Source organism: Trichosurus vulpecula, chromosome 6 (assembly GCF_011100635.1).
Source record: "Trichosurus vulpecula isolate mTriVul1 chromosome 6, mTriVul1.pri, whole genome shotgun sequence".
NCBI classification, from domain to species: domain Eukaryota; kingdom Metazoa; phylum Chordata; class Mammalia; order Diprotodontia; family Phalangeridae; genus Trichosurus; species Trichosurus vulpecula.
Genome location: NC_050578.1, coordinates 43,889,169 through 43,904,765, shown reverse-complemented (window position 1 = coordinate 43,904,765; position 15,597 = coordinate 43,889,169). Strand labels below are relative to the sequence as shown.

Sequence of the window (15,597 nt, the reverse complement as noted above, 5' to 3'; positions counted from 1 at the left end):
CTATGCCATAGACCTTCCCCCTCCTCAATCTCTAAATTCTTCCTGTCCTTCAAGGCTTAATTTGAGTGCCCATCTTCACCTTGAAATTTTGCCTGACTCTCTCCTCACTGCCTTGCTGAATGGATTTCTTCTGATTTCTCATCACACCTTACCCAGACTTCTCCTTTGCATGGATTACATCATGCTTGGCATAATATGGTGTTCTTGTTTTTTTCCCGGATGTGAGATTGTAAGTTCCTTAAGAGTAGTATCTATCTCATATCTATTCTTGCCTTTTCCAAAGAGCCTTGTACAAAGGCCATTAATAAATATTAGTTGCATTGAATTCCCACTCCCAGTACTGTGCTCTATCCATTACACCATGCACGCCCTCTTCAATAAAGGCAGTAATTTTTGTCACAGTAAGATTTGTCATTATTGAATCTTATTAAGTATCTTGAGGGCAATGGAGACAGATGACATCTGAGCACAAGAATAACTCATTCTTACAACATTATATTTGTGTCAAATTATAATGTCTTATTAAAAAGATTGGAAGAGAGGGCAGCTAGGTGGCACCATGGATAAAGTGCTGGGCCTGGAGTCAGGAAGACTCATCTTCCTGAGTTCAAAGCCGGTCTCAGTCACTTACTAGCTGTGTGACCCTTGGCAAGTCACTTAACCCTGTTTGCTTCAGTTCCTCATCTGTAAAATGACCTGAAGAAGGAAATGGCAAACTCCTCCACAATCTTTGCCAACAAAATTCCAAATGGGGTCATGAAGAGTCAGTCATGACTGAACAACAGCAAAACAACAACTCTTTAATATTCCAAATATTTCCAAGTATACCACTGTCACTTACCCTTAACTGACCACCTAAATGCTTTCTCCCCTTGGAAATGCATACTATTACATGACCTCTCTGCTGCAAATGGCATTAGCTAACTTTTTCTCCAGTTTTTCTTAGCATAAAGGTTTATTCACTTATGATTCCAAAGGATGTTTCAGTCTACTGTCAACACGATCTTGGAATCTGAACTACATTTTCCTTGAATTGATAGGAATTTTGTTGTTTCTTTTCAGGAAAACTGTTGAAAGCTGAATACATCCTAAGCAGCCTTATAAACAACAATGGAGCAACAGGTAAAAAAAAAGGTGTCTTTATTTGTTTTGTTTTTTGGCAGGGCAATTGGGGTTAAGTGACTTGCCCAAGGTCACATAGCTAGTACATGTATCAAGTGTCTGAGGCTGGATTTGAACTTAGGTCCTCCTGACTTGAGGGCTGGTGCTCTACTCACTAGAGTAGAGTAGCTTTAGCACTAATTCTTAGTAAAGCATTAGCTATAGTAACAATCCTTTTTTGTCTCTTGGTTTTTACTTGTTTTGAAAATGGGATATCCAGTGCTCCCCTGAATATTACTGTATGGTCTAACTGAATAATATGTAAAAACTAGTCTGAAATCTCTGAAAGTGCTCAGAAACCATTTTAGAAAATAAATTCAGAAGAAACTGCTGCTTAGAATAGGATGTTTTAAGAGCAAGTGTGTAGCCTTTTATTTAAAAAATAATAATTTAGCTCTTCCACTTAATTTAACTATTTAAGAATTTTAATTAAAATATGTTTTTGGAAATCATTTCTTCTTTCAAAATCTAGCACTAGCATTTACATAGTACCTTAAAATTTGTAAAACATTGTTTGTCATTTGATCCTCAAAACGACTCTAGGAATGAAGATCTATTATTATCCTCATTTTGCAGATAAGGAAACTGAGTCTGGGAGAAGTTAAAGGACTTTCTTCAGTTCATACAGCTAGTAAGGTTCTGAGGCAGGATTTGAACTCAGGTCTTCCTTACTCCAAGTACAGCATTCTTACACAGTTACCTTACATTCCTATCAACTAGCTACCATTTTTGTGCGTGTGTGTAGGAAACTTGCATGCAAAGAATCACTTTTTAATGGTTAGGGCCATAGGAAATCTGTACTGCCTGTGATTTTAGATCACTGATTGCTGGACTAGTTGATCTTGAAAGTCCATCCTTATCAATTTCAACATTGGCAGCGGCTGCCATGCCTTCTACATGGGCATTTCCAGAGAAAGAAGGGGACATATCCTATCCCAGAGGGCTGCAGATGAATAGCGTCCATGATGCTACTTGATTTTTCTCTGGTTTGGGGAGCAGTAGGGATGGAGAGGTTGCAGCAGAGATGTTCCTATGTAAGAAGGGATCAAAATCAAGATGTAAACAGACCAAGCTCAAGAAAAGGGCTAGATGAGTCACAAAGACATCAGCGCTTGAAGCAAAAGCAACATCAAAACCAGGAACACCAAGGTACTAGAAGGAATTAGTGCAAAATGAAGCATGGGATCCATGCTACAATAGTTTGGTACCTGGTGAGATAAAAAGATGGTAAATGGCCTCATTTTGCTGCATTGTTTTGTTCGGATGTGTGCTTTATGCCTGGTCTGGTGTAATTGACACCCTCTCCACCCCCTCCAATTTCTTCTGAAGTCCCTTTAGCTGGACAGCTCCCTCTGAGTTGGTCCCATCAGGCTTTGGCAACAGCCAGGCAGTTTGCTGCATGAGAATCTTTGTAGCTTCAGCCCCTCTCCTGCCCCATCCCCTATTGCCCTAACCTTTAGTAATGTTAAAATTTTCATGAAATTGAATGTAGAGCTCACTCTGGGAAAGGATGGATGTCTCTGCCTTAGGTGACCTCCCAGGTCATGCTTTATTGCTTTTCCCCAAAGGCAAAGAATTACAAAGAAATTCACAATTCACAAAATCACAAGAATTACGAAGTAAAGAGTAGATAACCATGTGATTCTTAAAAAAATAATTTTAAGATATAAAAAAGAACAAATTTCATCAGGTTAGTTGTTTTTTTAATAGCTGTTCAGTATGCCCAAAGGGCTATAAAACTATGCCTACCCAGCAATATCACTACTAGGTCTGTATCCCAAAGAGATCAAACAAAAAGGAAAAGGAACCATATGTACAAGAAATGTTTATAGCAACTCTTTTTGTGGTGACAAGAATTAGAATTGAAGGGATGCCTATCAATTGAGGAATGGCTGAGCAAAGTGTGGTATATGATTGTGATGGAATCCTATTGTGCACTAAGAAATGATGAGCAGAATGGTTTTGAAAAAAAAACCTGGGAAGACCTATATGAACGGATACAAAGTAAAGTGAGGAGAATATTATACACAGTAACAGCAAGATTGTAACAATGAACAATTGTGAAAGACAACTATTTTGATCGATACAATGATCCAACACAATTCCAAAGGACCCATGATGAAAAATGCTGTCCTCCTCTAGAGAGAGAACTGATGAACTCTAAGTGCAGATTGAAGCATATTTTTCACTTTCTTTGTGTTTCTTGCTTTTTGTTGTTTGTTTGGTTGGTTTTTGAAACATGGCTAATATGGAAATATGCTTTGCTTGCCTTCAGCATGGGTAGGGGAAGGGCAGGAGGGAGGGGGAGAATTTGGAGCTCAAAATTTTTTCTTTCAATTAATATTTAAAATAAATGAATGAAATTTAAAAAGCCATTCAGAGGGATACATGCTGCCCTTTATTTCTTCTCTTTTCTTTTCAGGCACATGGCAGTATAACAAGGAAAGTGATAAGATCCTTGTCCAGTCAGTCTGTATACAAATCAGAGGACAGATCCTACAGAAGCTAGGTGAGCCATACATTGCTTCCAGAAAAATTTACAAAGAATAATCTATTCATACAATATTATATTTATCTTATATCATAAATTATAATATTCAATGATAAGGATAGGATCTAAAGGACCCTTGATTTCATCCTTATAGAGAATTCCCAGATGAAGAAATTGTCTCCATCGATGCAGATTACAGGAATCTTGTTTGCAACTTCTGGTCTTTGAGAATTACCTAGAACACTGAAAGGGCAAGAACGCTTGACCATCATGTACCTAGAATAGGTCAGAGGTAGGACCTGAACCCAGGTTCTCCCAGTTCTGAATCGACTTCTCTATCTACACCAAGCTGCCTCCTAAGCAGAGTCATCACAATGAATATTTTCACATCAAACAAAAATAGTTGTGTGAGCAGAAGCAGTAATGGGATGTAGCAGTGCAAAGAATAGTTGGACTGAAGGTTTAATCACACTAGAAGAGAGGAGATTCAGACTGTCATGTTCTAATGAGAAAAGCAGGCTTCTTATGGGAGCTGTCCTACCCATTGGCCCTTGGAGAAGGGTTGCCCTAGGAGCAGACAAGACGTTGGAGATGAGATATGGGAAAGGCTTCCCTACACACATACATATTGGAACTCTCAGGCAAATCTCTTGATTTTTCTAGTTATGGTTCTGGTATTGAAATGATTAAACTGGCACTCTATTGGAAACTTTCCCACTGAATAGCCAATAAGTCTTGAATTCCATTTCCCCACCTGAAAAAAAAGTGAAATAAAAATCATCATTGTCCCAGCCAAGGATGTTGTGAAGATTAATAGGACAGTGTGCTAAGTTTTCGTACATTTGATGATATAAAGAAAAAATATATCCCTGGTTATCCTTAATGAGGGAGCATTTTGCTCTTAATATATTTTCCACCACCTGACATTTCACTGTCAGTAGGGCTTTCCTGTGAAATGATAATAGCTTTTTCTAAATCTGCCATAACATCTGTCCCTATCCTCCCTCAGAAGTGTCCTTATGGAACTTAGATGTGACTCTCTGGCAAGGAGCATAGAACACTGTAGTTACAGTTATTTCCAACAGTACTTAATCTGGATCCTTCCAGCAACATCCTCTTCAAAGCAAATTTAAAAAATGAATAGAACTCTAAAGAGCATACTTCAACTGATCAACCAAGCATTTATTAAGGGCCCACTCTGTGCCAGGTGCTGCACTAGATATGAGGGATACCAAGACAAACATGATAAAACAGCTTTTGCCCTCAAGGAGCTTATGTTCTACTGGGAGAACCAACACTTATGGTTTTGAGTAGAGACAAGATAATTTCCAGTGGGAACTCCTAACAGCTGAAGGGAGTAAGGGAAATTCACATAAGAGATAACACCAATAATGATGCCATAGCATTTATATAACACTTTAAGCTTTTCAAAGCGCTTTATGGATATTATCTCATTTTGCCCTGAAAGACAGGTGCTATTATTATCCCCATGAAGCAGATGAGGAAATTGGAGCAGAGATTAAATGACTTTCCTTGGGTCACATAGCTAGCAAGGCACAATTTGAACTCAGCTCTTCCACTGCACCACCTAGCTGCCTCTAGTGGCTAAAGGAGGTAGTTCTTGAGCTGAGCTCTGAGAGAAGACAGAGATTCTCAGAAGGGGAGGTGAGGATGGAGTGTATTCCAGGTTTAATGGCAGGCAGCTTTTGCAGAGGTAAAAAGAGATGGAAGATGGAAGGTTATATGTAAAAATCAAAAATCAAAAAAAGCTAGTCTTCTTGGATCATAGAATGCATGAAGATATCTGGAAAGGCAAGCTGGAACCAGGTCAGGAAGGGTTTTATATATCAAACAGATGAGCTTGTTTTTGAGAGTACAGGTAATAAGAGGTAGCTAGAGCTCACTGAGGAAGGGAGTAATGTGGTTATACCTATACGTCAGAAACCTCACTTGTGGAAGCAACATTGGTGAAGAAATACAAGGAGAGACCTGAGGCACCAATAGGGAGGTTACTGCAATATCCCAGGCTAGAGGGACTGAGGGCCCAAATTGGCATGGTAATCATAGAAAGAGAGAGAAGGGGATGGATTTTAGAGATGTTGTCATAGTAAAATTTACAAGATTTGGCAACATTAGCAAGATTAATTACATAAAAAGAGAGAAAGTAAACATGAAGAATGACATGGTGGTTTTCCATCTGAGTGAATGAAAAGCATGATGGCACCCTCAACAGAAATAGGGAATTTGGAGAAAGGGGAGAATTTGGGCGGAAGGTAATGAGTTCTATCGTGAATATGTTGAGTTTGAAATGCCCATTATGGACATTACCATACCAAAAATTATTATTTTAAAAGAGTGATATGAATAAAATAATAATAGCAAGTTCATTTGAGAGACAGTATGACACAATGACTAGAGATCCAGCCTCCGAGTCAGGAACACCCACGTTCAAGTTTCACCTCTGACACATGCTGTCTGTGTAACACTGGGCAAATCACTAAATTTCTCAGTGCCTCATGACACTAAGATTACATGTTGTAAAGCAAATGCCATCTTCATTGGGAGAGAGAGTTTCCTCCCAAGAATTCCCTGTGACAGTGATGTTGAACTCAAATAGAAAGAGGGAACCATTAAATTATACCTAAAGATCCCTGCAGCGGCATATTGACATTGAAATCCACATCTTAACATTATCTATGTTAATATTCCCCAATTATATTTTAATCTGCTTAGCCCAGTGCCTAGCACATAGTAGACATTTAATAAATGTTTATTGAATTGAATTTGTTCTAGGCGTACTCCAGACAATGTGTCCTACACCACTGTAACCACGGGTCTTGATCAAATCGAATTTTTAACCTGTTATATTTAAACATTATAATGTTAAGATTACAACAAAAAGGCATTGTAGTATAGTGGATAGGGAGCCAGTCCCAAAGTCAGGAAGACCTGAGTTCAAGTCTTGCTTCTGATACCTAAGGACTGTGTGATCCTGGGTAAGTCACTTAATCTCTCTAGGATATGTGAGTAAGAAAAAGTACTCTAGGCAACTCTAAGACAATAAATGGTAGAGAAAGTGCCAACCTACGTTGATAGAGGAAGTTTCCTCACCTGGGAGTTCCCCCAACTCATAAAATCATAGTTCCAATCCCAATATTTTTTGTTGTTGTTCAGTAATTTTAGTCGTGTCTGACTCTTCATGACCGCATTTTGGGGTTTTCTTGACAAAGATGCTAGAGTGGCTTGCCATTTCCTTCTCCAGTTCATTTTATAGATGAGGGAACTGAGACAAACAAGGTTAAATGACTTGCCCAGGGTCATACAGTTAGCAAGTGTCTGGGGCCAGACTTGAACTCTAGAAGATGAGTCTTTCTGACCAGCTCCAGTGCTCTATCCATGGTGCCACCTAGCTCCCTGTAATTGCAGCCACACTGGCACACTCAGGTTGGCTGCTAGTGCAAGTTCTTTTATCTGCTTTATCAGGACAAACAGCTGTTTCAGGGGTCAATGATCTTCATTAATTACATAAAATACAAACAGAGAAAATACAGAGAAGAGAAATAAAGACCAACAGACAGGGCTCTACTGCCTGAATCAAGACAATAGTGCTATATATATTTATCCTGATGAATATCTTCTCACTGGATCCAGATGGTTCTGGAGAAGGAATTGAGGCTGGTGACCATGCACAGCCTTCCCTCCCTCAAATCAAAGTCAACTGCAAGTCATATCATTTTCCTGATGTCATGGTCCTCTTCAAAAACAAAGGACAAACACAACAACAGCATTCACCATTGGATCGAAAGAGCCTGTATCTCTAAGCAGTTGGTAAACTCTGAACATATGGCCATTCAGAGTCCTGACCAGGGAATCACAAGATCCTTCTTGTAAGTGAGTCCCCAAAGCAAAAGCTCATCTCTCAGAATATATACTGTTTCAGCTAATAGGCTAGAGCCAGAAGGCATCACAACCCACCTGACTCAGTGCCTAATTAGCAAAAGGTATGCAAGCAAGCTTCCCTTAATGGGCTCCACATGAGGCTTATTGATGGATGGGGAATATCTTATTCCCCATTAACCTTACACTGCCCAATGCCTTTAATGAGATATTATAATTGGACATAAATATAATGTTGTAAGTATGAGTTATTCTTGTGTTCAGGTATCATCTCTCTCCATTGCCTTCAAGACACTTAACAAGACTCGACTTTCTTAGTGACAAAGGCACTGCCTATTTGTAGATTAGCTTCTTTGTAAGCTTCATTAAAATTCAGGTCTCTATAAATTGATATTTAGTTAGCCATTGCCTCACAGAAGTAAATCTGGCCTGAGAGAGTTGATTTGCTTGTCAATAATTTCTAACTTCAAGCCCAAGAGTTGTTTTAATAATACAGAGTTTAAAGTTTAATAATACAGAGTTTAAAGCTGGAAGGGACCCTACAAGTCTGAAAAAGGACAGGTATAAACCAAATGTCAAAAAACAAATTGTTAAATAAAATTAATCTGCAAATGCAATCCAGCTCTGTACCAACAAAATAAATATTCTTTTTCTTGTTTTAAAAGGCTGTTCAAAGGAATTTAACATCAAGGAAGCCCAGATGGTTGCTAACTATTAATATGCTTTATTTCAGGAATGTGGTATGAAGCTGCAGAATTAATTTGGGCTTCAATCATAGGGTATTTGGAACTTCCTCAGCCAGATAAAAAGGTGAATTAATTCTTTTCTCTCTCCTCCACCTTAGTGTCTCCCTGTCTCCCTCCTTCTCTCTCTCTCTCTCTCTCTCTCTCTCTCTCTCTCTCTCTCTCTCTCTGTGTGTGTGTGTGTGTGTGTGTGTGTGTCTCCCCCTTAAAAGTGATTAAAGCATAAATTTTATTTGCCTAGATCATCTTAATTTTATTTTTCCTCTGCATAATGGGTAGTGAGCACAATACAGAGGCATGCTTTTGGGCCTAGTTCTACCTTCATTCACTGTTGAATCTTAGGCAAACTGTATTTCTAAAGCTACCTACTTATATTTTATTTGTTTACTTAGGATTTTTATCTTACCCACTTCCAGAAGAATTTAAGGCACCTGATTGGGATATATGTAAAGTTATTATTCTACTGTCTAGTTTTCTAAAATATTCTAAGATAATGGTTCCCAACCTTTTCCTTTATGAGGATTTATTTTTAATATCAAAACATTTCACAAACTTTTCCAAATGGTAGGCATCATTAATATTCAATAATTTATAAATTACATAATGATGTAAAGATACTATGAATCCAATAATGTCTTTATGATTTGTATTTTATAAATCTTAACAGAAAAAGAAAAGGTCTTCATCCAGAAGGCCAGGGGGAAATCTTATTAGGTCCAAACAAAGCATAAATAATATAAAATTGTTACCATTTATCCCATTATTCACTATGCATATTTTATTGGGACTGAATAAACTCCTTACAGTAACTCCCCAGAGCTGCACTGCCCTCCACTCAAGATTTTCATGGCCTCAGCTTTGGGAACCACTATTCTAAGATCAACTGATTTGATTAAAATATTCATGTAGTTTCCTTAAATGAAGTCTTTTATTTCTGAATGATGTTCTCATCCTATGTAATTATATGGGGATGTTCTAAACACTAATTAAACCTCCAGGAGACTGAGTAAAGTTATAATACTAATACTTAGCATGTATGTAGCACTTTAAGGTTAACAAAGCATCTTAGAGATATTATCTCATGTAATTATCTCAATAATCCTTTGAGGTAGATGCTATCATTGTCCCCAATTTACAGATGAGGAAACTGAGGCAGATGGAAGTTAAATGACTTGCCCAGGGTCATACACCCAGGAAGCATCTGAGATCAGATATGAGTTCACTTGATCTCTGTCTACTTCAGTTCCCTGTGAAGTGGAGATAATAATAGCACCTACCTACTGGGGTTGTTGTGTGGATCAGAAACATGGTGCTTGTAAAGCACTTAGCATGGTACCTGGCACATAGTAGGTGCTTAATAAATGCTTCCTACTTCCTTCTTTCCCTTCTTCCCCCCCTCACTTCTCTCCTTTCTTCCTTCTCTCTCTACTTTCTTCCCTTCCTTCTTTCCTTCCTGACACCAGATATAGCCTTCCATCCCCTGTACCACCTCACTGCCTATAGATGCAATACTACCTCAATGGAATTCTACAATCAGAGGATTTAGATTCAAATCCTGCCTCTTTTGTTTGCTACCTGCATGATATTACACAAATCATTTAACTCCTCTGGGCTTCAGTTTCCTTGTCTGTAAAATGAAGTGACTCTAAAGTCCCTTCCAGCTCTAAATCTATGGTCCATAGCCTTCTGTTATAATGTAGTTTGGGGTGAGGGGTTGAGTTTTTTTTTTATAAGTGACACTTCCTATTGTCTAGAAATACTGAAAATGAGCCTATAGTGATAACTCAATGAAAATTAGAGAACTACCAAGAAATGACAATGCTTTTGGTAAATCTACATGCCCTCAGGCATCCTGAATAGACTATGGGAGAGAAAATGAACCTTCATAATCACTCCCTCATTTTACAGATGAGAAAATTGAAACAAAGAGGTAAAGTAAGTTGTTCAGTGTCACTAAGTGATTTTGTGGTAGAGTCAGGATTAGAACCCAGTTCTGCTGACTGCTCATCCCACTTTGTCATGATGTTTGTAGCCTTCATTTTAGAAGCACTCCTAGTGCTAAGCTGCTGGAATTTTTAAGAGGAGTGAGTACAGAAAGGGCTCAATTAATGCTACAGGATATCCTTCTTATGGCAAGCCAGAAACACAAACAATAATCGGCCCTAAACACTTAACCTCTTTTGTTTTTCTTTATAGGGAATTGCTACATCGCTGGGTATACTAGCAGACATCTTTGTTTCTATGAGCAAGAAAGATTATGAAAAATTTAAAAACAACCCTCAAATTACCTTGGTAATTATTATTTTATCTCAAAAATGTTATGGAATGGAATTACCTGCAGAAATTCCATTAGTGTGTTGGTTCCTGCATTTTTTTTATCTAATAAAAAGAATAGTCAAAGGATATAGAAAGCACAAATTATGAATAATCACTTGTATATTTGCCCAACCTCATCAATAAACAAAGGAAAGAAAATTAAAATACTATTGAGTTACCATTTCAAACCTATCAAATTGGCAAAAATAGAAAAAAGTAACAAAATTCAGTGTTGGTGGACTTGTGAACAAACAGGTAGAATCATAGTACTGTTGTTGGAATTGCAAAGTAGTAGAATCTTTTTGAACATTATAAATTACAAAAATCATTGACCCAACGACTGTATTTTTGGAATGTATCCCAAGAGTATAATTAAAATGGAAAAAGTAGCTGTCTATTCAAAGGTATTCATAGCAACATTATTTGTAATTGAAAAAAAAGTGAGAAATGACTTTACTATCCCATGGTTGGGGAAGGGCTAAGCCAATAATATTACATCAATATAAAGGAACTATAAAATTAAAATTAATAAGCATGAGTATAAATATAGAATCCCCTCTGGGCACACTCTCCCAACCAGCAGTAGCACTGTCAGAGTGAGTCCACAGAGGGTGGCTAACTGTTCTTCTCCCTCAGGAGAAGATAGGGATAAACCTGAGGGAGGTGGGTTTCTAATGCTGTTGATCACAAACCTCCACAAGTCTGCTCCCTGTTATCATTTAGGAAGGCAGACAATTAGCTTTTACAGAAAGTGTTTACTAAGCCAATGTGGTAAGAAGAATTGGTGCAACACATTTCCTCTAAAACCCAAGATGCACTCTCCACTTATACACACAAGGTCCCTAGGGAGAGGAGTCTCAAACTTAAAATACAGTGCATGTGAGGCAGCTGTGGGATAAAGGGATACACTCCAAGCTCCTGACTCTAGAAGACCTTGTCTCCCTTCTATGAGTCCTCATAAAGTTCCCCTCAGGCATAGATCTCTGATAAGTTCCAAAGATCAGTGTCTTTCTGGACTTTGTAGTTGGCATTTCCCTCTGCCATGAGGCATTGTAGTCCCCAAAGTTCCCCAAAGTCATGTTCCCTATTAACTGACTGTCTTTCCACAACATCTGCTACTCCATCCACTGTTATTCACCACTACTGGCATCCAGAGGCTGTTGCTACTGCTACCATAAAGCTCTGACCACCAATAGAACTACTGATGGAATCAGTAGGTTTCCAGTATACTTCATCCCAGAATAACATTTTTGTCCAAGTTTAGGAAAAAAATAGGCAGGATGAGACAGAGGTGGCCACATGTTCACAGTCACCACGGCTGGGTGGGACATGGGGCAATCCTCCCTCTGCCACCGAATCTCAAGGTCAGATCAAAGCAGTCCTGCCTCCTCAGAACTGCAAGGGAAAAGACAGCAATGAAGGGTCAAATTGATCTCCTTTTTATACCTAGCTCAGTAATTCCCCATCATCAGTTTTTCTGGCCTAGCAGCCAATTAAATGACTTTTCATTATGACACAAAACCAGCTCCAGAATCATCATGGCCACAAGGAAGTTGGCTCTCCCAGAGCTTCCCCATACTCACTAGGACTGAGATTAGGCAGCAGATATCTGTGTAGGTTTCAAAGATTGCCCTTTCCCCACCCTCAAGGTCCACTTGTATTATATAAAGAAATATGGAAAGGTGAATGTGAAATAATGTAAAGTGCTGGAATTAAAATCAGAACATGATAACAGTAATATGAAGGGAAAAATGTATGAGAAGAATGGTCAAACAAAAGCATGAGGGGACCTTGATGTAATATAAAGTTGTTATATTTAAGTATTTTAAAATACTTCATTAAAGTATAAATAGCTATACATATGTGGTTTTGTTGATCTTTAGAAGTGTTTGTAAATTTTTGTGATTATTTTTTCAATTATCATGTATTTATTTTTCTCTCTCATCCACTGAAGAGAAAAATAAAAATAAAACACTGGTAGCAAATATGCATAACCAAGCAAAACAAGTTCTCATATTGGCCATGCCCCAAAATGACAGTCTTGTTTTACTTATTTGGTTCATCACCTCTCTGTCAGGGAGTAGGTAGTATCCTTCATCATTGGTCCTCTGGAATCATCCTTGATCATTGTATTGGTCTTGTGTGTTTTTATAATGTGGTTGTTATAGAATAAATTGTTCTCCTGATTCTGCTCACTTTTTTCTATATCCACTCATATAAATCTTTTCAGGATTCTCTGAAGCCAGCTCCATCATCATTTCTTAGGAGTACAATACATTACATTCATATACTGTAGTTTGTTCAGCCATTTCCTAAGTGAGGGGCAGCCCCTTAGTTTTCAGATATTTGCCACTGCAAATAGGGGTGCTATAAATATCTTTATGGAAATAGAACCTTTTACTCCTTCTTTGGTTTCTTTTGAGTAGAGGCCACATAAGGACATTCCTGAGTCAAAGGGTTTATATAGTTTATCAACTTTTTGGACATGATTTCAAATGGTTTTCTAGAATGACTATATCAATTCACAGTTCCACCAAAAGTGCATTAGGATGCCAGTTTTCCCGTGGTCCCTCCAACATTTATCCTTTTTTTGTCAACTTCACCAAAATATTGGATATGAGGTAGAACTATAAAGTTGCTTTAATTTGTATTTCTCTAATTATTAGTTATTTGGAGCATTTTTTCCCTAAGGTTATAGATAGCTTGGAGTTCTTCTCTTGAGAACTACCTGTTCATATCCTGTGGCCATTTATCCATTGGAGATTTTTTTTAAAGAAAGAATCATGTAGTGAATGGTGATATAGTTTAACCCGGCATTCACAGACTCTTTAATCCATGTATGCATTCCAGGGGGTCCATAAACTTGAATAGGAAATATATGTGTATATATACACACATACATACATACAAACATACACAAACATATATATAATATACACATGTATATATATACCTATATACATATATCTTTATTCAATACAATTGGGTTTTTTATAATCATATATATCTTATTCTATGCCTTTAAATGTATTATTCTGAGAAGTTGTTAAGAACTTCCCTTCTGGAAGAAAGTAGAATTCTCATATGAACACTGGAGAAGATAATTTTATAAAAATTTTCTTCTTTAAAAAAAACACAATTTGGTTGCATATTGGACATGTTAGATTGGTAAAAAGGAAACACAATAGTTCGGGAGTTTTAACATTTTCCAGCTAAAATTAAAACTCAGTCTATTTTCTCCAGTGTCTTGTCCTTCTTATGTGCTATAATGGAATTTCAATGCAAATCCAAAGTTGTTCACCTAACTATGTTCTAAAGAAGGATGGCAATTTGAGAATTTTAAGATTAACATTATTAAAGTCAACTTATTTATCAAATGCAGAAAGTAAGAATGCTACTTTGTAGGGAGGTCCAGACAATACCACCCTTCAATTATTTATATAATCAAGAAACATTTTTATATTTTATTTTATTTTTTAAAAAGATGATTGCCCATGAAACTGAAAATCTATTATGTACAACTTGCTGTTCCTTTTAACTTTATGATGAAGTTATCATCTAACTTTCTTTTTTTTCTTTTCTTCCCTCCCCCACCCTCACCCTAGAGATGGCTACCATTAGACACAAATAAGTATATATATATGTAAAATCATTCCATACATACTTCTGTTTATCAGTTCTTTCTCTTGATGCAGATAGAATCTTTCTTCATAGATCCTTTGTAGTTAATTTGAGTATTTATAATAATCAAAGTGACTTAGTCATTCAAAGATGTTCTTAAAACAATATTGCTGCTTCTGTATACAGCAATCCCTTGGTTCTGCTTATTTCACTCTTCATTACTTCAAGTCTATTCATGTTTTTCTGAAATCAACAAGCTCACCATTTCTTATAGCACAGTAGTATAATGATCATATACCACAACTTCTTCAGCAATTCCCCATTTGATGGGCATCCCCACAGTTTCTAGTTCTTTGTCACCACAAAGAAGGCTGCTATAAATATAAGCCTCCACCATGTGCCAGGTCCTGTACTGGCTACTTTGCATATAAAAGCAAAAGCAAATCAGTGCCTTCTCTCAAACTTTTATTAGACCCTGAACTCTATTTATACAAATAGGATTCAATTTATAGAAACAGAAAAAATGTTCACCTCTGCCATCCCCATTATACTAGCATCCTAATTGCTATTAAATCACAAGCTAATGAGGTCTTTGCCAATAAATATACACTAATCATCCATGAATTGGTGATGATGTGAAAAAGGTATAACGGAAATCGTGTTCTCTTTGGGAAGGGAGGGAGTCAGGGGAAGAAAGGAAAAGGGAAAAGGGAGAAGGGCTATACAGAAAATTGGAGTCCTAGGCCTCCTTACTCCTCTTTCCTGCTGTTTTTCCTTGCAGATTTGAGGAGAGCCAAGGTTTGGAAACCTAAGTGTGAATCTTGGGTACAGCAGTTTAGCACACTACCACTCACTCTTGCTCCTGGTTGAGAGGGTATCCAATTCTTGTTGTCTCTTCTGTTCTCTTGCAGAACCTTCTCAGAGACTTCGATCACCATTTGCTGTCAGCAGCAGCAGCCTGTAAGCTGGCTGCTGCCTTTAGCCAATACACCCCACTTTTTGTGCTCACAGCTGTGGTAAGTGTGGTATAGCAAGCCCATTAGTCTTTCCTTGCCCTATGGCCTTTCAGATTTACCCAGTGGTAGGGAAAAAAAATCAATCCAGTTAAGCCAGGCTTCCTGCTATGTAATTGACAGTATTAGTTTAGAGACTATTCATGTAGGGGAAAGGCTTTAATACTTAGTATTGTAGCATCATGGCAGGAGCTAAGTTAATTCTGCTTGAGCAATAAAATGCCATCTGCCCTTGAGTACGAAGTATTATTATCTGAATGTATATTGATGCAAAGACCAGTTTGTGTGTATGTATGTTCAATTGCCTTATTTTGGAGACAACTTGTATCCATGCCTAAGCTCTATGAGCAAGAAC

At 37.6% G+C, this 15,597-nt stretch overlaps 1 protein-coding gene across 1 annotated transcript in view; it reads left to right on the top strand.

Annotated features, from left to right (window-relative positions):
* ALPK1 (alpha kinase 1) overlaps positions 1-15,597 on the top strand; it is a 129,886-nt gene that overhangs the window by 98,053 nt on the left and 16,236 nt on the right. Inside the window, exons 5-9 of the mRNA XM_036764557.1 lie at positions 1,063-1,122; positions 3,584-3,670; positions 8,283-8,359; positions 10,489-10,584; positions 15,141-15,245. Coding sequence (XP_036620452.1) covers positions 1,063-1,122; positions 3,584-3,670; positions 8,283-8,359; positions 10,489-10,584; positions 15,141-15,245 — 425 coding nt within the window. The remainder of the gene's footprint in view (positions 1-1,062; positions 1,123-3,583; positions 3,671-8,282; positions 8,360-10,488; positions 10,585-15,140; positions 15,246-15,597) is intronic.